The 23,069-nt window shown below is 52.5% G+C and overlaps 6 protein-coding genes across 6 annotated transcripts; 4 read left to right on the forward strand and 2 right to left on the reverse strand.

Moving 5' to 3' along the window:
* The first annotated feature begins 437 nt into the window (after positions 1–437).
* Positions 438–2,544, forward strand: CC77DRAFT_643285 (cytochrome P450). Its single transcript, XM_018532590.1, has 2 exons — positions 438–1,708; positions 1,759–2,544. Exons 1-2 carry the CDS (start codon positions 610–612, stop codon positions 2,175–2,177), a joined length of 1,518 nt encoding a protein of 505 aa, XP_018389441.1. The 5' UTR covers positions 438–609; the 3' UTR covers positions 2,178–2,544.
* A 1-nt stretch (position 2,545) lies between these two features.
* On the forward strand, positions 2,546–4,706 carry CC77DRAFT_643286 (hypothetical protein). The gene is made up of 3 exons (XM_018532591.1): positions 2,546–2,914; positions 3,005–3,960; positions 4,041–4,706. Exons 1-3 carry the CDS (start codon positions 2,803–2,805, stop codon positions 4,452–4,454), a joined length of 1,482 nt encoding a protein of 493 aa, XP_018389442.1. The 5' UTR covers positions 2,546–2,802; the 3' UTR covers positions 4,455–4,706.
* On the forward strand, positions 4,469–4,826 carry CC77DRAFT_643204 (hypothetical protein). Its single transcript, XM_018532589.1, has one exon. It carries the CDS (start codon positions 4,579–4,581, stop codon positions 4,759–4,761), a length of 183 nt encoding a protein of 60 aa, XP_018389443.1. The 5' UTR covers positions 4,469–4,578; the 3' UTR covers positions 4,762–4,826.
* Positions 4,827–4,891: 65 nt separating this feature from the next.
* Positions 4,892–11,202, reverse strand: CC77DRAFT_928877 (beta subunit of fatty acid synthase; the record flags this gene model as incomplete). Its single annotated transcript, XM_018534078.1, has 2 exons — positions 4,892–5,976; positions 6,027–11,202. 2 exons carry the CDS (start codon positions 11,200–11,202, stop codon positions 4,892–4,894), a joined length of 6,261 nt encoding a protein of 2,086 aa, XP_018389444.1.
* Positions 11,203–12,472: 1,270 nt separating this feature from the next.
* Positions 12,473–18,163, forward strand: CC77DRAFT_929241 (hypothetical protein; the record flags this gene model as incomplete). Its single annotated transcript, XM_018534093.1, has 3 exons — positions 12,473–12,994; positions 13,057–18,000; positions 18,053–18,163. 3 exons carry the CDS (start codon positions 12,473–12,475, stop codon positions 18,161–18,163), a joined length of 5,577 nt encoding a protein of 1,858 aa, XP_018389445.1.
* Positions 18,164–19,222: 1,059 nt separating this feature from the next.
* CC77DRAFT_1092184 (hypothetical protein) lies at positions 19,223–20,531 on the reverse strand (the record flags this gene model as incomplete). Its single annotated transcript, XM_018529620.1, has 5 exons — positions 19,223–19,597; positions 19,656–19,735; positions 19,789–19,808; positions 19,870–20,136; positions 20,191–20,531. 5 exons carry the CDS (start codon positions 20,529–20,531, stop codon positions 19,223–19,225), a joined length of 1,083 nt encoding a protein of 360 aa, XP_018389446.1.
* Positions 20,532–23,069: the final 2,538 nt, after the last annotated feature.

Here is a 23,069-nt window from a genome sequence, read left to right on the forward strand (position 1 = left end):
GACATCGGAGGCGTGTGGTATAAAAGTCTGGCTTGCCCTGGTGCCTGGTAATATAGATTGAAAACCTGCCAAGGTTTGACATTACGCTGAGACAGAGACATCTGGCTGCACTGGACGAACGACGTACGCGTACTGCCAACATCGGACGTCTTGGAACAACCACCGCGACAAGCGGAAAAAACAACGGAAACGTCCAACTGCTGAGCTCGGCCGAACACCCATCGACCGACTGATACCCTTGGCACGTAGGCAAAGAGGCTGTCATTGGCAAACGAATTGAGGGGAGAGAAACAAGGACTTGGATTGCCTGATACCTGGACTTGGCTCGAAGAAGGAACCTTGGTGAAGAACGAACCTAGTCAAAGCTGACAGCGGCTGTGTCGTGTACCCCAGCAATCACCCTACGAGGTTGACGATTCAATTACCTTTGTGAGAGGCTCCACTTAAACACTCCACGAGGCGGACGCAGTTGCCACGACTAGACCCCGGAAGCATTTCAGAAGCACTTAAAAAAGAAGCGTGGCTGCCCACGATTTTTATTCTCCGACGTCATCACTAGAATCCTTCCTCAAACACGTTCTCATCAACTACATCTTACCTACGAACAAGATGGCACAATCGCCATTGCTTTTCATTGTCGCGGGAGCGGCCATCTCCTACATCCTATACACCCGCGTTGCACTTTATCTTGCGCGACAACGCTTCAAGAAAGAGAACGGCTGCCAACCATGCACGGCGCAATTCCACAAAGACCCTATCTTCGGAATCGACAATGTCAAGGCCATGGCGTACAACAGCAAGCACCATATTCTGCTGCAAGAGAACCGGAAGCGCTTCCAAAGGCTCGGCAACACCTTCCACAACAGAATTATTACTGAGCCTTTTATCGCGACGTGTGAGCCAGAAAATGTCAAGGCGATATTGAGCTTGAAGTTCAAGGACTTTAGCCTTATACATAGGTCAGCCGCCTTCACTCCTCTTTTGGGCCATGGTATCTTCAATGCGGATGGCGAGCGATGGGCTAATAGCCGTCACCTACTGCGACCCAACTTCGCCAGGGATCAAGTCGCCGACATCGAGGCTTTTGAGCGCCACTTCAAGCTTATGCTCAAACATATCCCAAAAGATGGCTCGACTGTCGATCTGCAAGAGCTCTTCTTCCGCCTGACGATCGATACTGCAACCGAGTTTCTCTTCAACCACTCTACCAACTCGCTCCGCATGGTTGGCCAAGATGACGGCAACAACGAGGACCTCATCTTTAGCAAGTCGTTCAACTTCGCGCAAGAGGACATTACGGTCCGCGCCCGTTATGGTATATTCGATCGATTCCGGAAGAACGATGAGGGCAAGAAGGCCATCGACATCTGCCACGCCTACATTGACAAGTTTGTGGATGATGCTCTGCGTTTCAGACAGGAATTGGACACGGAAAAGAGTGCTGGAACCAAGGACGACAAGTACTATTTCATTCAAGAGGTGGCCAAGCAGACTACCGACCAGAAGCGGATTCGCGAGGAACTCATCAACATCCTCCTTGCAGGACGCGACACAACAGCCAGTTTGCTCAGTAACATGTTCTTTGAGATTGCCAAGAGGCCCGATATCTATGCGAAGCTGAGGGATGAGGTTGCAACGCTTGAGGGTCGCACACCAACGTATGAGGAATTGAGGAACCTAAAGTACCTGAAGTGGTGTCTCAACGAATGTAAGTCTGCCTTCTGAGCTAACAATCGGCGACATGCTAATCAAGACCAGCACTCCGCATCCACCCAGTCGTACCCGGTAATTCTCGCCGAGCCATCCGTGACACTGTACTCCCCCGGGGTGGCGGCCCAGACGGTCAAGCGCCCTTGTTCGTACCCAAGGGAACGACGGTCGGATACTCACCGTACACCATGCACCGCCGCCACGATCTCTACGGCCCAGATGCGGACGAATACAAGCCTGAGAGATGGGAGACACTCCGTCCGGGCTGGGAGTACTTGCCTTTCAACGGCGGTCCACGTATCTGTCTCGGCCAGCAGTACGCGCTTACCGAAGCGAGCTACGTGACGGTCCGTATGGTACAAGAATTCAAGACTATGGAGAGCAGAGACCCCGAAGTGTGGCGAGAGAGTCTGACGCTAACTCTGTGCTCGATGAACGGTACCCAGGTGGGTCTTACGCCTGCCTAGAAGGAGCGTAAGCGACAACGAACATCAAGTTGCTTCGAAAGATGTCATGCTGGAGAACATGGCGGAAAGGCACAGCACGACGAATTATGCCTGCTTTCCGAAACAGAAGAGGATTTCTCATCTATGCGGTTCACTGTGCATGAGCACATGAAGGGGCATTTGAGCAAGGTTAGGAAATGGAGGAGGCCGTCTCTATACTAGCGGATTCAAGGCTTTTTGAATTTTTGCGAGGGCTCTTGGGTATATAGTTCCTATTCTTCACCTGTAGAATAACTTTGACTATGGAATTGACATATGTTCTTTGACAAGACATTTCAGCTCGCGGGGTAGAGTCCATGTGGTGCTGCTAAGACATGCTGGTGGATTCTGTCAAGCCACGAAGTCTCTGATATGTGACTTTCACTATCTCTCTGTCGGGATACAAATAACCATTATCCTTCTCTGCTAGACTAGCCAAAGTCACAAAGTTATTTGCAACTGTACTCAGCTTAATCGGGACTAGCGCCGGAAGTCCGCAACGTGGGAACCTAGAAACCCAAGTGTTGATCAACAACAGCGAGACAGGTCACGACGTACGCAACGAGCCCATTCTTCAACCCGTCCTACCCTGTCGCCGGCAAACACAATGTCGCGAAGCCACCGCCCTTCTACCACGCCTATGGACTTTGAGTGGACGAATCAAACAGGGCCCATCGACTCTCAATCGCCGTTCCTAGCAGCCAGCCAGCAGAAGAAGCGTAAGCCTCCAGGCCCCTCGTTTGCTTCCAGACGAGACACGCAAGACAAGACAACCCCGCTGACTCCAGGGCCCTCGTTTGGCCAGCCAGGTCCCCACTCAGTACTAGACTCCCCCTCGAAAGGCGGTTTCGCGACACCAAATCGGCTGCGCGACCCTGACAACCGCATGACATACTTCAGCCGCGATCCCAGCAAGCCATTACCCTCAACACCAGCGTCTTCGGTGCCGGCACACATACAACCGAGCCCCTGGTCTATGCGAACGCCCTCACACGACATCGACTTCAGCTCCGGTGGAGAGACACCCGGCACGCCCCAAGTAGACAGCGACCCCGGCACACCAGACACGCAATTGGCGAGCAAGATGGGGCGGCTAGGCAATGGCGATGCCAAAGGCGCTCGGCGAGAAAGCTGGTTCAAGCGAACCTTCATGTCAAGTCCAAGCCCCACCAAGGAACCCCGCGACAAGGACATGTCGCAAAAGTACTATTCCAAGAAGGCTGAGAACCGTATAGTCAAGCGCCGGTCAGAGCGATCGCGGTCAAAGAAACGCGCTGCCATACACGACGACGACGGTGACGATTCGGACAACGAACGAACACGCCCACCGGTTCCAGCAAAGGAGGCGGGGCCTGTCCAGCAGACTTTCGCCATGACTGTGGGCGGCTTCCTCTCGTGGGTTGAAGCGCATCCCAACCTTCCATCCGTACTATCTTACTACCTCCAACTCACCGTCAACATGTTCCTCGGCAGCCTCTTCATCTACATTGTCTACTCCGCCTGGGCTGGCGTCATGACAGACGTCGACATAGAATCCTCAAAACACGCATCCGAAGTAATGGTCGAAATTGCGGCCTGCGCTCTAGAGTACAATCGTAACCGCTGTCGACCCGAAGAAGTCGTGCCAGCCATGGAGAAGGCGTGCGGTGTCTGGGAGACGTGTATGAATCGCGATCCGAAAAAGGTTGCACGCGCGACCGTGACAGCGAAGACGTTCGCCATGATCTTCAACTCTTTCGTGGAAGAGTTCAGCTACAAGTCAATGGTACGTTACCTCCTCTACTTTTCTTTTGTCAATTCATCACATCCAACATAAGTGCCGTTTAGCTGACCAATCTCTCCTAGATATTCACAGCCATCGTCATCTTCGGCGGCTTCAACCTCTCAAACTGGGCATTCGGCCTCCTTCGCTCGCAACAGCAGCAAACACAAGCCCATCACCATCAACAACCACAGCCGAACGATTTCGTACCACAAACCCCGCACAGAGTAACCAGCGGTGGGTACATGCAGAATCACGAGAACTTCCCTCCACCGAGTGGCAACTACCAAAGCTACCAGCAGAATTGGCAGCAAATACCTCAATATCAGCAACAGCACACACCGTACCAGAGCAATACGCCATACTCGCAAAGACACATTGAGGCGCCGCCACTGGTTCATGCGCACACTATGCCTGCTTTACCTAGTTCGGCACAAGAAGGAGCGCCTGTGCTGGATGGTGGCAAAACACCACGGAAACGGGGACTGTTCCGATAACCGCTCTTTATCATAACGATTTTACTTGAACGTCTTGGTCTTTGTCTGGATAAGCGTATTCTTCATTTCGATTTCAACTTCTTAGTATGGTCGTAGGGTAGCCATCGGTTTGGGTCGGGTCAAAATGGGTCGGCGAAGCCGGTGTAACACACTTGAATGTTATGATTGTTTATGTATCTTCTACTGCTTTCCCTTGTACTCTGTCTTCTTCAAGTTGATGGTCAAGCATTCTTTACTCCATCACCAAGTTTCCTACTTTCACAACGTCATCACCAATCTTCGTACCAGTATTATCTTGAATGAATGAATTACTAAGTTTTATCATGAGAAGCATATCTAAGCCTCCAACCTGGATATCAAATGGCCAATCATCTACTTGTGAACCACCAGAACGCCAGAATCATGGACCCCGTTCCTACATATACACATGCCCAAGTTTAAGCAACAGTCTCGGTCTTGGTCTCCTCCTTGCCGCTCTCTTCGTACTTCTCCCAGTTCGCCAGGATGTTGCCAATCTTGGGTGAGTTGGTAAGCTTGTACACGTCCTCAAAGTACTCCTTGGTCAACGCAAACGGCTTGGCCGTGACGTTGGGGATGTATTTGCCCACAAGCTTGCTGGGGTCGATGGACGTCTTATGGATCTTCTTAAGAAGGAAAGACCTGAACGGCTTCACACCAGAGCGTAAGAAGGTCGAGTGGAAGGGAACGTCGATGCCCTTGAGCGGGATGGTAGCAAACCCGCGCTGGAGGTCGAGCGGCTTAGGCTTGGCTTCTGTTTGCTCAGCGCAGCCCTTGATAATCTCTACCAAGTGGTTCTTGACCTCCTCAAGTGAAAGAGTCTGCATGAGCGCCTGGATGTCGATCTTTTGTTGCTTGAGGTAGTTGGTCACGCCAGTAAGACAGTCGAGAGCGCGGAGGTCACCGGCAGCAACGTACTGCATGTTGGCAATGTTGTAGTTGACAATCTCCAGGAGCCATCCGGTCGTCTCGGCAATGTTCTCGACCACGTATTGGAGTGCCTGCTCATTGAAGGTCTTGGAGATCCTGCTAGGGTTGACAGCGCACATGGAGTAGTTCGAGCGACCAGTCTCATCGCGCTCGACGGCGACCTGCATAGTAAGACCACGGTAGAACACAACCGAGACCAGACTCTCGATAGGCATAACCTCAGCCATGGCTGCAAGAGCAGAGTATTCACCAAGAGAGTGTCCGGCGAATGTACTCTCGACCTGGATCAAGCCCTTAGCACGCATATCTTCGAAAGACGCCTTCTCCATGAGTGTCAGGGCCGGCTGTGTAAATTGAGTGGCTGACAGCAGACCAGTTGGCGACCGGTAAGTGTAGGATGTGGTGTTTTCGTCAATCTCCTTGAAGATCTTCTCGGATTTGATAGATCCATCCGCAGCAACGGTCTCGAAGGTCATAGACATGTAATTCTGACGGATCGCCTTTCCGACTGGACCACCGAAATGAATGGTGAGTTCCTTCGGGTTGTTCTTTACGATGTTGGTGATAGCAAAGCCTGTTGCGAGTTAGCTGCTGCACAATATGAGCAAGGTGACTTTGACTTACCATAGTTGTCCATGAAATGCTTGTCGGCACGGTCCCAAACCTCCTTGGCCACGGGACTGCTGTTGTAAAGCTCCATACCCATGCCTTGCTCTTGCGAACCTTGTCCAGTAAAGACGTATGAAGTAGTGGGTTGCTCGACCTCAGCCTCACCGAGAAGGACCTTGTCTTCGGTCTCCTGGTTGCTGACCTCGATCTTGATGATCTTGCGACCAGAAACCATACCGACGTGTTGGAGCTTGACGTCGAGCATATCGTCAGGAAGCACCATACCGACAAGGTTGACGTGGTAGCTCCTGACACGACCAACATTGTTCTCTGCGGCCCATGTTTCGACTAGACTTCGAACAGCTGCACTAGAGTACATGCCGTGGGTGATTGTACCAGGCAAGTTGGCGTAGCTAGCAAAGACACGAGAAACGTGAATGGGGTTGTAGTCGCCAGAGACGCGAGCGTAGTTCTCGTTGGAGGCAGGTGCCTTCAGCTTGAGTGGCGTCCTGCCGTGTAGTGGAATAGCATTGTCGAAAAGTACTGGCTGATCAACGGCGGCACCGTTACGCTCCAAGTAATCGAGGACAGGGTTGCCGTACGCGGTACCAGAGCGGTAGTCAACCGAGGCAATTTGGATCACTTCCTTGGTTGGAAGCTCGAGCAAGACCTCTCCTTGGGTCTCGATGTCTGAAAAGACTGTCTTGTTCTTGTATCGGACGACAGTCTCAAGCTTGAAGAGCAGGGTCTTGTTCAGCAGGTCGATCTCAGGCTCCTCGAAGTTGAACCACTCCTTTGACCGCAGGATTGCGACATCCTTACTGGTGGCAAGGTTGAGCTGGATAGGTTTCTCAACCTTCCTCTGGAATGTGTTCTCGAAGTCGTCATATGCACCGCGGTAAAGGAACTGGCTGGTAACCTCCATTACCGGCTTGCCATCACGAGTGATGGTGCCGCAGACTTCTACCATCTTACCAGAATCCTGGTTAATGACAGCATTGATCTGTGCGGTGGTGTCGAGGACATCACCCTTCTTCAGGGGCTCAGCGCCGGAGATCATGCGGAATCCGTTGGAAAGATGGACCAACTTGAGAAGGTCGCCATCGATTGCGCGAGGGAAGATGGGCTTGGTAATAGCCTTCCAGCCAACAACGATAGCGAAGTCCATGGGGGCAAAGACTTCCTTACCAGGTCTGTCAACAAAGGCTTCACCTGTGTTGCCAACCGCGTGGACGAAGTCGTTAATGGCCTCACTCGTAACGGTAGCGCGGCCACCATCGAAGCGCGAAGTGACAGACGCATCGAACGGACATTCCTCATCTCCAAACCAGATCTTGTAGTAGAAGTCCTTGATCCGGTCGTTGCGGGCGTCCATAACCTCGTGGATAGGCGCATAGCCTACGTCGGGGCGGTAGGTGAAGCGGAAAGGCAACGCGACAGCCTTCTTAAGGGCAGTACGCTCCTCGTAGATGTTGAGTAGGATTTCGTTGTCCTTTGTCAGGCTGACATCGACAGTCTTGATCAACTTGCCGCCGTGGTGTAGCTCCTTGACGATGATCGAAGTCTTGGCAGGCTCGTTGGGGTATTGGATTTCGATGACCATACCGGGTGTGGGCGCGAAGACCCTGGAAGTAGGGTTGGTCTGGAAACGCTGACCCTGTACGAAGATATCCGCAGTGAAGAAAGCGTGTCTCCACGAGTAGCTGGTACCTGCCAGGAGTTGTAGCCATGAGTGTACCTCTGGCATTGTGGCGTTGGGAGCAGCAGAAAGGCGGTAGATAATCTTGTTCTCAAGTTCTGACACAGTAAGACCATCGACGTCAAGACCCTGCGGTGGCGCAAGCAGGTTGCTACCGAAGTACTCGATAACAGGAACCTTGGACTCGTCATCGCCATAGATGTCGCGCAAAAGGTACTTGATGTGGCCCTCGTGAACACCATCCAGGATCTCCTTGACAGGCTCGTCGACCTTGGTAGAGTACTTAACGGCCATGGGTCCTTGAAGAATGCAAGTCCTGCCGACGTCTTGGTCAACAACAGCATCAAGGTCTTCAGATTGCCACAGTGAATCCTTCTTGAAGAAGAACTCAAAGGTCTCGTCGAGGACAGGAACGAATGGAACAGGCTTCTGTCCACGGCGTTGGCAGAGAAGCAAGAAGTGCTGCACATCTTGGGCGCTGATGAGCTGCTTGTCGGAGTCGGGGTAAGCCTTGAAGACCTTCTCAAGCATTGGGAAGGGGTCGTTGAGCTCATCGTAATTCTGGATCAGTGACTCGCTGCTGGCTCTGCTGAAACGCTCCTCCAGTCGACGGATGAAGTCACCTGTCAAGCGCTTCAAGCTCTGGTCGATCCAGCGGGACTGGTGCTTGACATACATGAGGTCTACCATGCGTTGAACAACCTCAGCGTAGGTCATGTCTTCCAGGTCGACTGACTCTCCCTTCTTGTTTCTACCGAACCAAACTTTCTGGAAGTCCTTGTTCAGCTTTTCGATGATGTATTCGCGCATCTTCTTCAGTTCGGGGACGCGCTTGGCCTTGTCCAGACTGAAAATCTTCTGGTCCATCTCGTGCCAGAAGATGACACCACGGGTGGCGAGCTTGTGGATTGGCTCACCCATTTCGGAGCGAACAGTGATGACACCTCCAGCAGGGCCCTTGTAGGTCTTCTCCCAGTCACTGTCGTCGAGACCTGGAGCATCAACGATGGCCTGCTTGGCCATCTTGGACGTCTTTGCCTCCTTGGCGGTCATAACGCGGCTACCGAACAAGCAACCGTCGAATGGCATGGGTGGGTAGCCAAACTTGGTCGACCATGATCCAGTAAGGTATGGGTATGTGTCTTCCGCACTACCGAATCCGGAACCTGCGACAAGAACCAGGTTCTCGCATTTGCGCAGGCGGCCGTACATCTGCAGGATAGGCTGGTGGAAGTCTTCGAAGGAGTGATGACCACCACCACGACCACCTGTCCATTGAAGCAAGACGGGGAAGGTAGGGTTTGCTTTCGCGATGTTGATGGTCTGCTGGATAGCCTCGACAGAACCCGGCTTGAAGGCAATGTGCTTGATGCCTAGGGTCTCGATGTACTCAGTGGCGACCTCAATGGATGGCACACCGGCACCGATAGTAAGACCCTCGATCGGTACACCTTCAGCCCTGAGCTTGGCCAAGAGCGGGATCTGCCAGCCCATGGCACGCGGGTTGATGTAGATCAAGTTGATGCTGATACCGCGACCGGCAGGGATAGCCTTCTCGACCTTGTTGATGGCAGCAGTCATAGTCTTTTCGTTGTAGTAACCACCACCAGCAAGTTCAATCTCGTAACCGGCGTTCATTGTCGCTGCGACAAAGTCCCATGGCACAGTGCAAGGTGTCATACCAGCGACCATAATCGGGGGCAAACCGAGCACGCGGCTCATCTTGGTGTCGACATAGGTCTGGCCAGTTGATGTTTTGACGAGACGAGGACCGTGCTCCTTGACCCAGTCGACAGCGTACTTGACGGCATGGTCGAAGTCACGATCAAAGATCTCAGGCTTGTAGCCAACTTCGGCGTTTTGGCCATCGATAGCACCCGCGAGGATGACACGAACACCAGTACCGTCCTTGTTACGGTTTGTGAGTACGCCAAGACCGGAGATACCGCCCGGGCCGAAATCAAGGATGTGAGTGGCCTTGGGGAATACGGTTGCCTTCTCCCACTCGACCGAGTCGGCAGTGATCATGCTAACAAGGCGAGGAACAATGTTGTCGGTCTCGTTTTCGCGAATGTCTTGGCCTGTATGTGTGTCATACATGGGAATGCCAAGATCCGCGGTGGAGATCTTGATCGCCTTGAGATCATCTTCGAGCTGCTTGGTCGCATCTACCAAGTACGGGCTATGGAAGGGCGCAGTGATGGGCAGGAAGCGGTTGACAAAGCGCACTTTGCGCTCGGTGAAGGGTATCCTGGTTTGGTCTAGGCCAGTCGGAGCCTTGACCTTGCGCAGGCGGAGGTTGAGACCATACAGAGAGATTGGTGGACCTGTAACTACAAAGTTACGCGCGCTGTTGACCAGCGAGATGGCGATGTGTCGGTCTTGGGGTAGATGGGCATTGGTTGCGTCAATGTGATCCTGGACTGCCTTTCTTGAGAGGTCACGGATAGAAAGCATAGGCGTTGGCACGCCCTCGCCATTGTCGTCTGAGTCTTGCAAGACAGTGGGCGCCAGCGAGGTCCTAGGGAAGGCTTGCTGACTTCGCGCACCGATCCAGAAAAGAATCTCAATGGCTTTCTTGGCAGATCGCTCAAAGGTCTCCCAGTTCTTAGATTCAGCAATAGCGGCGGCTGTGACAACACCCTGGGAGTGACCGGTCACACCGGACAAGCGACTGCGTACATGTCCGGGATGGCTACCGAGGACTCTGCAGGTTACGACGTAGTGTGCGAGCTGAGTCAACCCAATCAAGGGCAAACTGACGGGTGCCGATACCAGGTAGTCGGTATCGGGTTGCGAGTCTCGGTTGTTGAGCCATCGCATAACATCGAGACCCTTGGAGTAGAGTTTCTCAGCGCGCGGGTCGCGCGACAGAACGAGGAGGTGTTGCGCCTCGGCAGCAACAAAGTCCTCTACGAATGAGGGGTAGGTAGTGTAGATCTCGCGGAGTTCATCGAAGTACTCCTCGATGTTGCCTTGGCCACCCAAAACAGCATATATGAAGGCATTCTCGTCGGAAGCTTCGCGGAACAGAGCCGATTCATGGTGCTTGATAGGTCTCTCTACTGCGGCACGGGCAGCGTAGTATGACCGCACTGTAACCAGCTTCTTCTCGGTGATGCCAGGCAGAGATGCAGCGAGCGCGTGCACCTCGTTGCCTCGGAGGAAGGCACGCTCGAATTCGGTAAGAACGAGCTTGAGCACCTCCTCGAAAGAATCAGGGTCCTCGCCCTCCTCTACCTCTTTCGCGACAAAACCAAGGTATCGTGCCACCAGCTCCGCTACCGACGAAGGCTCATCGTCTAGGGCGAGCTCGTCGGTTGGCTCAGGAAGCGTCGACTTGAACGTGTCCCTCAATTGTTGTGCATTGAAGTGGAGGGCAGTGGGGATGAGGAGCGTGTATTCGAGCGAGCCGTGGGAAAGGATGAGCGGGCGCAGGTTTGCAGCGGAGCGGGGCGTGGAGATGCCCGTCTGCTGGCCGGAACCGTACATTGTGTGAGTGCGATTATCGGTGTCCTGTGCAATGGCAATGGTAAGCCGGGCGTTCAGAGGATTTGGAGGTGAGTGAGGAGCAGCGGAAGGCGCATACCTTGGACAGATTATAGGTGTGGAAGGAACGACAAGGGCGGGAAGGAGCGTCTGGATAGTGTGAGCTCTCGTCTGGTGTTTCGCTATGGTGGGGGAGGCGCCATCCAGGCAATGCAACGAGCAAGAGCCGTCTGGAGAGAACAAGTGTCCCCAAGCTCTCGCAACAATCACTCAATGCGTACCTCTTCACTCAGACAGAAGCTAATCTGGCTGACGTGCTCGGGATCTGGCCCGTCGTAGTACTAATCGTATAGCAGCTCCCTTGCTATGTGCGGTGCGGTGTGCGAGGGGCGTAGAGAGAAAGACCGCAGGCAACAGGATTACAAAGGGCCCCAGGGTATAAGAAAGTAATCAGAGGGGACTGCTAGTGCAATTGGGCGGGGAGGAGGTGAGGAATGAGTCGGAAGCGGTGCGCTGGCGTGGTTATGTTCGCGCCGAGTTGGTCGACTTTTTCGACGAGGAGCTCAGATTTGGCCCGCATATCATGGGTCACTAGCGTCGGCAGGGGTCTGCGGTATGTTCCTACACAAATGCTGGGGCAGAGCACTCAACAACTCGGATGCAGATGCGCTTATCCGTACCCACGCAGCTGTTGAGGACACGGTGGACCAGGCCAGCATCCTCCAATTGCGTTACTCATCATCTCGCAAGTCCAACCAGAATCACATCACGTCTAGGTGGCTGCCTTTGCACCGCTCGCAAGCCCACCTCTTCCAGGCGAGATTAGTTCGTTGAGCACCGGCCAAAGCAGTAACGAGCTGCAGTCGCAGGGGTCTGGAATTTTAGTACCGCCAGCCCGCGGCGGGAGAATTCCTCAACGCCCTGCCATATCACCGCAAGCCGTTGTCCTGTCCAACAAGAGATAAACAGCCAATGCGTTGCGTCTCTTCTTCCTGCAACTCCCGTTGACCACTCACTCCACTTCCCTTGAGAAAAAAAAACCAAGTCGTTCGCGGGGGAGACAACGCACCCCTCCCGGACCCTTGAATCGCTCGAGTGCTCTCACCGCACTATACACTACCCACCCACCTAATAGCGCGTCTTCTTCCTGGCACTTCCTCCCTCCTTAGACCCACGATACCCTTCTTCTATTTTGTAATAGAGATACCCATTGAGCTCCGTCGAGCCTCAACCCACCCTCCTTTCCGCCAATTGCTCCCTCCGTTACCTCATCATGCGTCCCGAGGTCGAGCAGGAGCTCTCGCACACGCTGCTCATTGAGCTGCTCGCATACCAATTTGCCTCGCCCGTGAGGTGGATTGAGACGCAGGATGTTGTCCTCGGCGAGAAGACGACGGAGCGCATCGTCGAAATCGGCCCCGCAGACACGCTCGGTGTCATGGCGAAGCGCACACTCGCCAGCAAATACGAAGGACACGATGCGGCGCGGTCGCTGCAGCGTCAAATTCTGTGCTACAACAAGGACGCCAAAGACATCTACTACGATGTAGACCCAATAGAGGAGGAACCAGAGGCTCCAGCGGCGAGCAGCGGGGGTGCTTCATCAGCGCCCGCCTCTGCACCTTCCGCTTCAGCGCCCGCTGCTGTTGCAGCACCACCTCCACCAAGTGCTGGACCTGCAGCCCAGGTGCCAGATGCGCCAGTCACAGCCACGGACATTGTCCGGACACTGGTGGCCCAGAAGCTCAAGAAACCGCTCGTGGACATCCCGCTGAGCAAGGCCATCAAGGATTTAGTCGGAGGTAAGTCAGTTGCATAGACACAGCAAAAACCGTAATTAACAACTCTCCAGGCAAGTCTACCCTACAAAACGAGATCCTCGGAGACCTGGGCAAGGAGTTTGGCTCAACTCCCGAGAAGCCCGAAGATACCCCTCTCGACGAGCTCGGTGCTGCGATGCAGGCTACATTCAACGGTCAGCTTGGAAAGCAGTCCTCTTCTCTCATTGCCCGCATGGTGTCAGCCAAGATGCCTGGTGGCTTCAACATCACAGCTGTGCGAAAGCACCTCGAGACAAGATGGGGACTGGCGCAGGGACGACAAGACGGAGTTTTGCTGCTAGCCATCACCAACGAGCCAGCTGCACGTCTCGGCTCAGAAGCCGACGGCAAGGCTTTCTTGGACGAGCAGGCAAACAAGTACGCAGGCATTGCCGGGATCAGCTTGTCTGCCCCTACAGCCGGCGGCGACGCTGGTGGTTCGGGTGGTGGCATGATGATGGACCCTGCGGCCATTGACGCGCTTACCAAGGACCAACGCGCACTCTTCAAGCAGCAGCTTGAGCTTTTCGCCCGATACCTCAAGATCGATCTTCGTGCGGGTGACAAGTCCTTCGTCGACTCGCAAAAGGCGCAGTCTACGCTCCAGGCTCAGCTTGATCTCTGGACCACCGAGCACGGCGAGTTCTACGCCTCCGGTATCGAGCCTCAATTCACACCACTAAAGGCTCGTGTCTACGACTCATCATGGAACTGGGCACGTCAAGATGCTCTTACCATGTACTACGACATCATCTTCGGCAAGCTCAAGGCGGTCGATCGTGAGATTGTCAGCCGTTGCATCGCCATCATGAATCGCTCAAACCCTCTCCTTCTCGACTTCATGCAATACCACATGGACCACTGCCCCACTGAGCGCGGTGAGACATACGAGCTTGCAAAAGAGCTTGGTCAACAGCTTATCGACAACTGCAAGGAGGTTCTGAACGAGGCTCCAGTCTACAAAGATGTCGCAGTACCCACCGCGCCACACCTGGAGATTGATGCCAAGGGCAACATGAACTACGAGGAAGCCCCAAGAGCGAGCGTTCGCAAGCTTGAGCACTACGTGCGCGAGATGGCTGAGGGTGGAAAGCTGTCCGAGTACGGCAACCGCACCAAGGTTCAGAATGACCTGCAAAGAATCTACAAGCTCATCAAGCAGCAACACAAGCTTTCCAAGTCATCACAACTCCAAATCAAGAGCCTCTACAGCAATGTCATTCGTTCGTTGTCAATGAACGAGGGTCAGATCATGCCCCACGACAACGTCAAGGCTATTGGAGGCAAGAGGGGCCGTAATGGTCGCGTCAATGCCTCTGCCAAGCAAGGCAAGGTTGAGACGATTCCTTTCTTGCATCTGAAGAGGAAGGACGACCATGGCTGGGAGTACAGCAAGAAGCTCACTGGCGTCTACCTAGACTGCTTGGAGGAGGCTGCTAAGTCCGGTGTCACTTTCCAGGGCAAGTATGCTCTTATGACGGGCGCTGGTGCTGGCTCCATCGGCGCGCAAGTCCTTCAAGGTCTTATCAGCGGTGGTGCCAAGGTCGTTGTCACAACTTCCAGGTTCTCCCGCGAAGTCACCGAGTACTACCAGTCCATGTACTCGCGGTACGGTGCTCGGGGCTCTCAACTCATTGTTGTACCCTTCAATCAGGGTAGCAACCAGGATGTTGAGGCTCTAGTTGACTACATCTTCGACACCAAGAAGGGTCTTGGTTGGGATCTCGATCTCATCGTTCCCTTTGCCGCCATTCCGGAGAACGGTCGCGAGATTGACAGCATCGACTCCAAGTCGGAGCTTGCTCACCGTATCATGTTGACCAACCTTCTGCGCATGCTTGGAGCTGTCAAGAAACAAAAGCAGACCTACGGTTACGAGACGCGCCCAGCACAAGTCATCCTGCCATTGTCCCCTAACCACGGAACCTTTGGTAACGATGGTCTCTACTCGGAGTCTAAGATGTCACTCGAGACTCTCTTCTCAAGGTGGCACTCGGAGAGCTGGGGTAACTACCTCACCATCTGCGGTGCTGTTATTGGTTGGACTCGTGGTACTGGTCTGATGGGTGCCAACAACATTGTTGCTGAGGGCATTGAGAAGTACGGTGTGCGTACTTTCTCCCAGCAAGAGATGGCCTTCAATTTGCTTGGTCTTATGGCACCACCGATTGTCGACCTCTGCCAGGTCGAGCCTGTGTGGGCAGATCTCAACGGTGGCTTCCAGTACATCCCCAACCTGAAAGATCTCATGACCGATCTGCGCAAGGAACTCACTGAGACGAGTGATATCCGCAGAGCTGTCATCAAGGAGAATGCCATTGAGAACAAGGTTGTCAACGGCGAGGCCAGCGAAGCCCTGTACAAGAAGGCCACGGTCGAACCCCGAGCAAACATGAAGTTCAACTTCCCTAAGCTACCCGACTGGGACACTGAGGTCAAGCCTCTCAACGACAACCTGAAGGGTATGGTTGATCTTGAGAAGGTCGTCGTCGTCACTGGTTTTGCTGAGGTTGGACCCTGGGGTAACTCCAGGACACGCTGGGAGATGGAAGCATATGGCGAGTTCTCCCTTGAGGGATGTGTTGAGATGGCATGGATCATGGGTCTCATCAAGAACCACAACGGTCCACTCAAAGGAAAGAGCTACTCCGGATGGGTCGATGCCAAGACTAACGAGCCGATTGATGACAAGGATGTCAAGCCCAAGTACGAGAAGTATATCCTTGAGCACGCTGGTATTCGTCTCATCGAGCCTGAACTCTTCAACGGCTACGATCCCAAGAAGAAGCAACTCATGCAGGAGATCCAGATCGAGGAGGACCTCGATCCATTCGAGGCTTCCAAGGAGACTGCCGAGGAGTTCAAGCTGGAGCATGGCGACAAGGTCGAGATCTTCGCGATCGAGGGCTCTGCCGAGTACACTGTTCGTATGAAGAAGGGTGCTACACTCCTCCTTCCCAAAGCTCTGCGCTTCGATCGTCTCGTTGCTGGCCAAGTCCCTACTGGCTGGGACGCCAAGAAGTACGGTGTGCCCGATGATATCATCTCTCAGGTCGACCCTGTAACACTCTTTGTACTCGTCTCTACTGCGGAGTGTCTGCTTGCCAGTGGTATCACTGATCCCTACGAGTTTTACAAGTATGTCCACATTTCTCAGGTCGGTAACTGCGTCGGTTCCGGTATTGGTGGTACTACCGCCCTTCGTGGAATGTACAAAGACCGCTTCATGGACAAGCCAGTCCAGAAAGATATCCTGCAGGAGTCTTTTATCAACACCATGAGCGCCTGGGTCAACATGTTGCTCCTTTCATCCACCGGACCTATCAAGACTCCCGTCGGTGCTTGTGCCACTGCTGTTGAGTCTTTGGACATTGGTTACGATACCATTGTCGAAGGAAAGGCCCGTGTCTGCTTTGTTGGTGGTTTCGATGACTTCCAGGAGGAAGGCTCATATGAATTCGCCAACATGAAGGCTACCAGCAACGCTGAGGACGAGTTTGCTCACGGACGTACACCCAAGGAGATGTCGCGCCCTGCCACAACAACCAGAAATGGCTTCATGGAGTCGCAAGGTTGTGGTATGCAAGTTATCATGGACGCCAAGCTGGCTCTCGATATGGGAGTCCCCATCTACGGTATCCTTGGTTTCACTGCCACAGCGACTGACAAGATTGGTCGTTCCGTTCCTGCTCCAGGAAAGGGTGTGCTGACTACCGCGCGAGAGACCCCGTCCAAGTTCCCATCCCCACTCCTTGACATCAAGTACAGGAGACGACAGATGGATCTCCGACGCAAACAGATCAAGCAGTGGCAAGAGTCAGAAATCCTGTACCTCCAGGAGGAAGTTGCAGCGATGAAGGACGCCACTGGCGAGGACTTCGACGAGGCTGCTTATCTTGAGGAGCGTGCTTCCAACATCGAAATGGAAGCTAAGCGACAGGAAAAGGATGCGCTAAACAGCCTGGGCAACAACTTCTGGAAACAGGATTCACGCATCGCTCCTCTTCGTGGTGCCCTTGCTACTTGGGGTCTTACTATCGACGATCTCGATGTCGCTTCTTTCCACGGTACTTCTACCATGGCAAACGACAAGAACGAATCCGATGTCATCAACCACCAAATGCGTCATCTTGGTCGTAAGAAGGGCAATGCGCTGCTGAGTATTTGGCAGAAGCATCTCACTGGTCACCCCAAGGGTGCTGCCGGTGCTTGGATGTTCAACGGCTGCTTGCAGGTGCTCAACTCTGGTCTTGTACCTGGCAACCCCAATGCCGACAACATCGACAAGAACATGGAGCAGTTTGACTACATTGTTTACCCATCCCAATCCATTCAGACTGATGGTGTCAAGGCATTCTCCGTCACTTCATTCGGTTTCGGACAGAAGGGAAGTCAAGCTATTGGTATTCATCCCAGGTACCTCTTCGCCGCGCTTGAGCACCACCAGTTCGCCGCCTATAAGCAGAAGGTTGAAGCTCGCCAAAAGAAGGCCTACCGATACTTCCACGACGGTCTTATCAACAACACCATGTTCCGCGCCAAGGATAAGGCACCATATGAGGACGAGAAGATGCAAGAGGTCTTCCTTAACCCGCAAGCGCGTGTCACCATGGACAAGAAGACCTCTACATACAGCTATGCAAAGACCCCTGCTACTAAGAAAGACAAGAAGGCGCAGGAGACAATGAACATGGTTGAACAGCTCACCAAGGCCACTGCTTCCTCCAACAGCAAAGTTGGTGTCGATGTTGAGAGTCTCAGTGCGCTGAACATTGAGAACGAGACCTTCATCGAGCGCAACTTTACGGAGAAGGAGATTGCATACTGCCAGAAGGCACCAAACCCTCAGGCAAGCTTCACTGGAAAGTGGTCAGCCAAGGAGGCTGTCTTCAAGTCCCTAGGTGTCAAGGGGCAAGGCGCCGGTGCTCCGCTGAAGGATATTGAGATCGTTAACAACGAGTCTGGTGTTCCAACCGTACAGGTATGTGCACTCCAATACGCAATCTAAGAATTATATACTAACATTTACACAGCTCTATGGCCAGGCTCAAGAAGAAGCCAACCGCGTTGGTGTCAAGAGCATCAACATTAGCATCAGCCACTCTGACGACCAGGCTGTTTCAGTCGCGATTGCGCAATGTTAAATATAGACCAGCGGTGGGGTATTCATGTTCATAACGATAGAGGCGTAGTAGTATAGTTGGGCAAGAGAAGCAACACCGTTCTCTTGCATGTTTGGGTCTCAGGCGCATGATTTAGATGTGTCCATGACTCGCGAAGATTTATGTATTGTAATGCAAAAACATGTTCAAAACAACGTTACTTTACTGCGCTGCGTGATCGTTGTAGGTGTTACTCGTCAGTCTTTTCCGTCTGCACAGTTTCTGATTGTTATCTACTCGGCCAGAGGAGAACGAGATAAGCTCAACAAAACCCCGCTCGCTCGCGCAGAGGGAAGTTGGATGTTGTTGAGCGAGTTCGGTTACATCAGATAAGGTACCCCACTGTTAACCGTCTCACGCGGTTCGTCATGCAGTTGAGGCTGACCTGCAGCGGGTAGCTGCATAGCTTGCGTTTTGTTGAGCACAGCCCTAGAGGTTAAGAAAGTCGTTGGGAAGTTGGATGACGTATCTCGGAAGTGAAGGTCTGATAGTGAGATGAATTAGCATTACGGAGAGGCGCGCATCGTTTAGGTCAATTGTATAGTAGACGGGTGACGCACTGGTTACTCTAGGTTACTCTAGGTGAACGTAACGGTCCAGGCAGACTGCACGATCTCTTGTACCTAGGTAGTTTTCGATTTGGCTTTGGGACGAGACAGTATATAACGGCGCTTTGTCGCCACTCAAAAACTGTATGGTTGTGACTTTCTTCCACTCTAGCATCTCGCGGGCGTGTCGAATTCGATAGGACATCCATAATTGCGATGGCAGGTAATCAACCGCAAATACTCTCGGAGATCTGGTAACGCTCGAATGGTCAGTCTTTCTTCGGTACAGACTCGAGTGAAGGCTAACAATCCAATTTCCATACATATATGTACGTCGACTGGATTTGAGTGGTATTAGATTTTGTTTTGTTTTTGGACGAGTCTGAAGCTCCCCATCGACCATTATTCACTTCGTTTTAACACTTTCGTATCATCACTACACAACGTCTCGACGCATTTCATAGCAACCAACATCTCTTCTTTGAAAGCTGACTTAAGTCTCCACATTATAAGGGTAGCCATGCTTGACCCATTTTATATCCTGGTCAGACGGCCTTAGGTTTGGTACCAGCATGGTTAATCCTTTGCTATGATCCTCGTAGTCTATGTAGACCTGGATGGGACAACGATTCGAAGATTCTTCAGACCCATAGTTGGGACATTCTGTTGTTGCTCCAGAAGAACTTGGGTAGTGCATGACGCTATCAATATCGTAAACGTCAAGAGTAAAGAGGGGAAGGAGATTTCCGGTAATGCCTTTGACGAAATGGCCGCACAAGCAATCATACTTGAGTGCATATCTCATATTATCGCAGATGTCGGATCGGGTGACTTTAGGGTCGCCCTTAACTTTGGCGCGTTCCCAGCACTGCGTCAAATCATCATTGATTGTTCATATTTGCACGTATAGGGAGAATTCTGCTTACCTCTTCGAAATCGTTGATGTTCTCGTATTGGACCTTGATATAGGTATCTCGATCACTACGCTGGTGTTCATGTACCATACCTAGCTTTTGTCAATACGACTGTCGCAACTTACCATTAGATGGCACCTCTTACCCATGACATGACCGAGCTCGCTTAATGTGAGAGTAGGAAGTCAGTGTATGTCTTGTGTTGAGCTTCTATAGCGATACTTACTGCAGAACGCAATGGAGACATTCGCCGTCTCCGATGTGAAGCTGATTGGCCCAAGGTGTCTCCTGGTTAGGTTGTAGACCTACACTAGCACTCCATCCCATCTCGTCTCCACCCCAATAGATAGCCAGTGTTGCATGAGGCAGAGCTGAGTTCCACTCATCGGGGGCTTTACTGTCTGGCGTACAATAAATCGGCTTCCCCTCGCTGTTCAACTGCTCCTCGAAACTGATGGCGTGACCTGCTTCTTTGCCAGCAGGGCCAAGATAGCTAGGAGCCTGTTGATCAACCAGTACATCTTTGACCTAGTTGGCATATACTTACGACATCCACGTTCTTATACCATCGGATACGATCGGCAAGGCGGCTTTGCGAACTTCCTCCGTTTGATAGCAGTACGGGATGACGGCCTTGTTGTCCGAGTTACGCGGCCATCTCACTGGAGCTCTTCCGACAGGACCAGCAAACATATCAGTCGCGCCTTGACCGTTTTGACCGATATAGGCCTGAGTCTCATCGAGATACTGAGCCCAACTGGCCGCCCTTGTACCATTTTCAAAAGTGGGAAGGGGAATACCACAGGAAAAAATGTCATTGGGGCCCGGCTTATGCTTGATCACACCTGCACTTGCGAGCGCTACAAACTGTAGGAGATTTGGTCGCATCTTGGTAGACCATAAGCCAATCGTGAGTTGAGATAGGAACAGGGAAAATAAGGTAGAGAGTAGACTCGCGAGCAGCACCCTTGACAAGCGTGCGTTTGGAGGCCACTTAGTGAGCCCAAAACTGGGTAGGTGAAAGTGAAAGTGATAGCGAGACGACGTGGTGACGCGGCTGTACAGAGCAGAGGGAGAAAGGTGTTGACTGAAATTCCGTGATAGTGATTCCAAGACGCGCTTTTCTCTGCTCCACTCGCGGCCCTAGAGAAACGGAGGATGAAAGACGTCAACCTAAACCATATCATTATTTTTTCATCCCGTATTCAGGTAAACGTCGACTTAGATCACCGTTATCCAGCTCTTTCTGACTGAATGGAAGATCAATCGCCACATACACATGTTTTCACTTAACAAATCTTCAAACATCGCTGATAGCTAAGACATTCTTCGACGCAGTCGAAGCGACCTCCAAACCTAAAGCAAAGAAACAACATCACAAGTGTATAGAGCATAGCATGACGACAAAGCAGATTAAGACGAAAGCAAAACCGGACGCCCAAAAGTCGACACTACCATACCCCGGATACAACGAGACACTATTGCTAGGTTCAGAGTCGGGTTTTTGTCGGTCGAGACTTACCACTATTACATACGAAAGCGCGTTACTTAGATTGGGAACAATTAAGATCCCCGCACTGACACAGCAAGACCCTGCTCACCAAACACGTTGTCCGGGAAGATCAGCGGAAATTATCTAGGTTTGTCATCTCGGCCCTTGTAATTATGACAAAATTTTGATTTCCTGACGGATCGATCGCGAGATGCTACCGCAACTTTAGAACAGAATTTGCAATTTTATTTTCGTTTCTCTTCTTGGCAGGGAGATGATACTTAGTGACTGGAGCGGTAGTGACGTTGACGGCGCCAATGACACTCACAGCTCATCTTGTAGGTCCTGATGTCCTGATAGTGACATACTAAATCGTCCTGATGACCACTCAGGACAGAATTTGTAGACAGATGTAATAGTGAAAACGAGCCAGTGGAGTAGGATCTCAGCTTCTTTGCGAGCATGACCTGTGTTGTTACGTTTGATAGACCAGAGCCTGGTAAGCCAGACCCGCTGTCAAAAATAACGGTGATGCTGGCTTGCAGCGATGATGCTTGGGTGACCATGTTTGAGGGAGCCTATGAAGCTGTTCGGACCGCAGTGAGGCGTTCGCTGGACATGGTGTACGGGAGTATGAAACAATCGTGGGGTCGTCTGGTAAGGCGGCGTGAGCTAGATCTGAAACCCGGTCAGATAGTTGCCAAAAGTACCATCGCGTGTGTGATTGTCAACATGGCCTCCAATATACTAGACGCGTCGTTGTTGCGTGTTACGGGGCGGTGGCAGCAAATGGGGTGTGGGTGTCTCACAGGGCTGGTGTAGCGCCGATCCTACAGTAATTTCGCGGACGGCCTGGAGATGATCATCGTCAGCGTATAACGGCAGGCGGCGGATGAGGGGCAATTTGCTCACCTCGTGGCACCGATGCAATGGATTAGGTCCAGCCCGGGCTATTCATTTCGGTATATAAGTTGAAACTTGAAGAAAAGTTAATAATATATACAACATCTCAGACGGACCATAGGTATTGTACATGCAGAAAGAGGACGCCCTTATCTGCAGTAAGCTCAGCAGTTGCTAAATCACAGCCAAATCAAGTAAATCATTGGTTGACAACGGAAGAATCAGCCATGTCGGCATATGGGCCGCATGGCACATGCAGTAGTGCAGCTTGCACGCGAAGAAAACACCGACGTTCATATTAGGCAATCAGCCTTCAACGTTCCGAGCAGAAGGGGAGGCATGCCCGTTCGGAACCGCAGACAGGGGCGGGCTGACGGTAGAAAGACGGCCACACGGGAGATGACACGACAGTTGGACCAGGTGTACGGATACAAATCTGGCCGGGCCCGGTATCGCGATAACAGAAGACCAATTGAGTTGTTTCGCTCGAGAGTCGATCAGGAGGAGTGCTCGAGCATGGTTCTGCACTGATGGTAGTACTTGGAAAGGGGAGGTATGACAGCAGCAGGCGGTTAGGCCAGGGGAAAGTGAGAAAAGGCCACCGGGACCATGACTAGGAGGCTGGGTGATTCGCTCGCTTCATTGTGCATCCCGAGGTTAGCGGCTTCAGGTACGCGATGGGCGTTTGGTACTTCTGGGTCGCCTCCCCGCATACTTTTGGCTACCCATGTATGAGGCTGGCGATTGGATAGTATATTTTGCAGCAGCTGCAGAGCTGACAGGTGCAGAGGCAAAGCTGACGATGGGTCGCGGCAAGACGACAAAAGCAAGTCGATGGAGGCTACATAGAGGATGCAGGGATGGGTCAGCCCCTCCCGACGCCTGCAAGGTACCGCCCAGGGCAGGACGCTGATTGGACAGAGCGCCATGGTAGCATAATGTCCCTCGCCATGTTCATGATACTTTTTGTCGTTGCGGCAGCTGGATATGGCGGGCCAAGGGCTATCATGAGAACGTGCGTGGGTGTCTTG

Source organism: Alternaria alternata (genome assembly GCF_001642055.1).
Source record: "Alternaria alternata strain SRC1lrK2f unplaced genomic scaffold CC77scaffold_4, whole genome shotgun sequence".
NCBI classification, from domain to species: domain Eukaryota; kingdom Fungi; phylum Ascomycota; class Dothideomycetes; order Pleosporales; family Pleosporaceae; genus Alternaria; species Alternaria alternata.

What these genes read in the sequence shown, in the direction of transcription:
- CC77DRAFT_643285 (XM_018532590.1), top strand. Translation starts at nt 610, where the DNA reads ATGGCACAATCGCCATTGCTTTTCATTGTCGCGGGAGCGGCCATCTCC. An exon ending in GAAGTGGTGTCTCAACGAAT is followed by an intron (nt 1,709 to 1,758) that starts GTAAGTCTGCCT and finishes AATCAAGACCAG; the next exon opens with CACTCCGCATCCACCCAGTC.
- CC77DRAFT_643286 (XM_018532591.1), top strand. Translation starts at nt 2,803, where the DNA reads ATGTCGCGAAGCCACCGCCCTTCTACCACGCCTATGGACTTTGAGTGG. An exon ending in AGCCAGCCAGCAGAAGAAGC is followed by an intron (nt 2,915 to 3,004) that starts GTAAGCCTCCAG and finishes TTGGCCAGCCAG; the next exon opens with GTCCCCACTCAGTACTAGAC. An exon ending in AGTTCAGCTACAAGTCAATG is followed by an intron (nt 3,961 to 4,040) that starts GTACGTTACCTC and finishes AATCTCTCCTAG; the next exon opens with ATATTCACAGCCATCGTCAT.
- CC77DRAFT_643204 (XM_018532589.1), top strand. Translation starts at nt 4,579, where the DNA reads ATGGGTCGGCGAAGCCGGTGTAACACACTTGAATGTTATGATTGTTTA.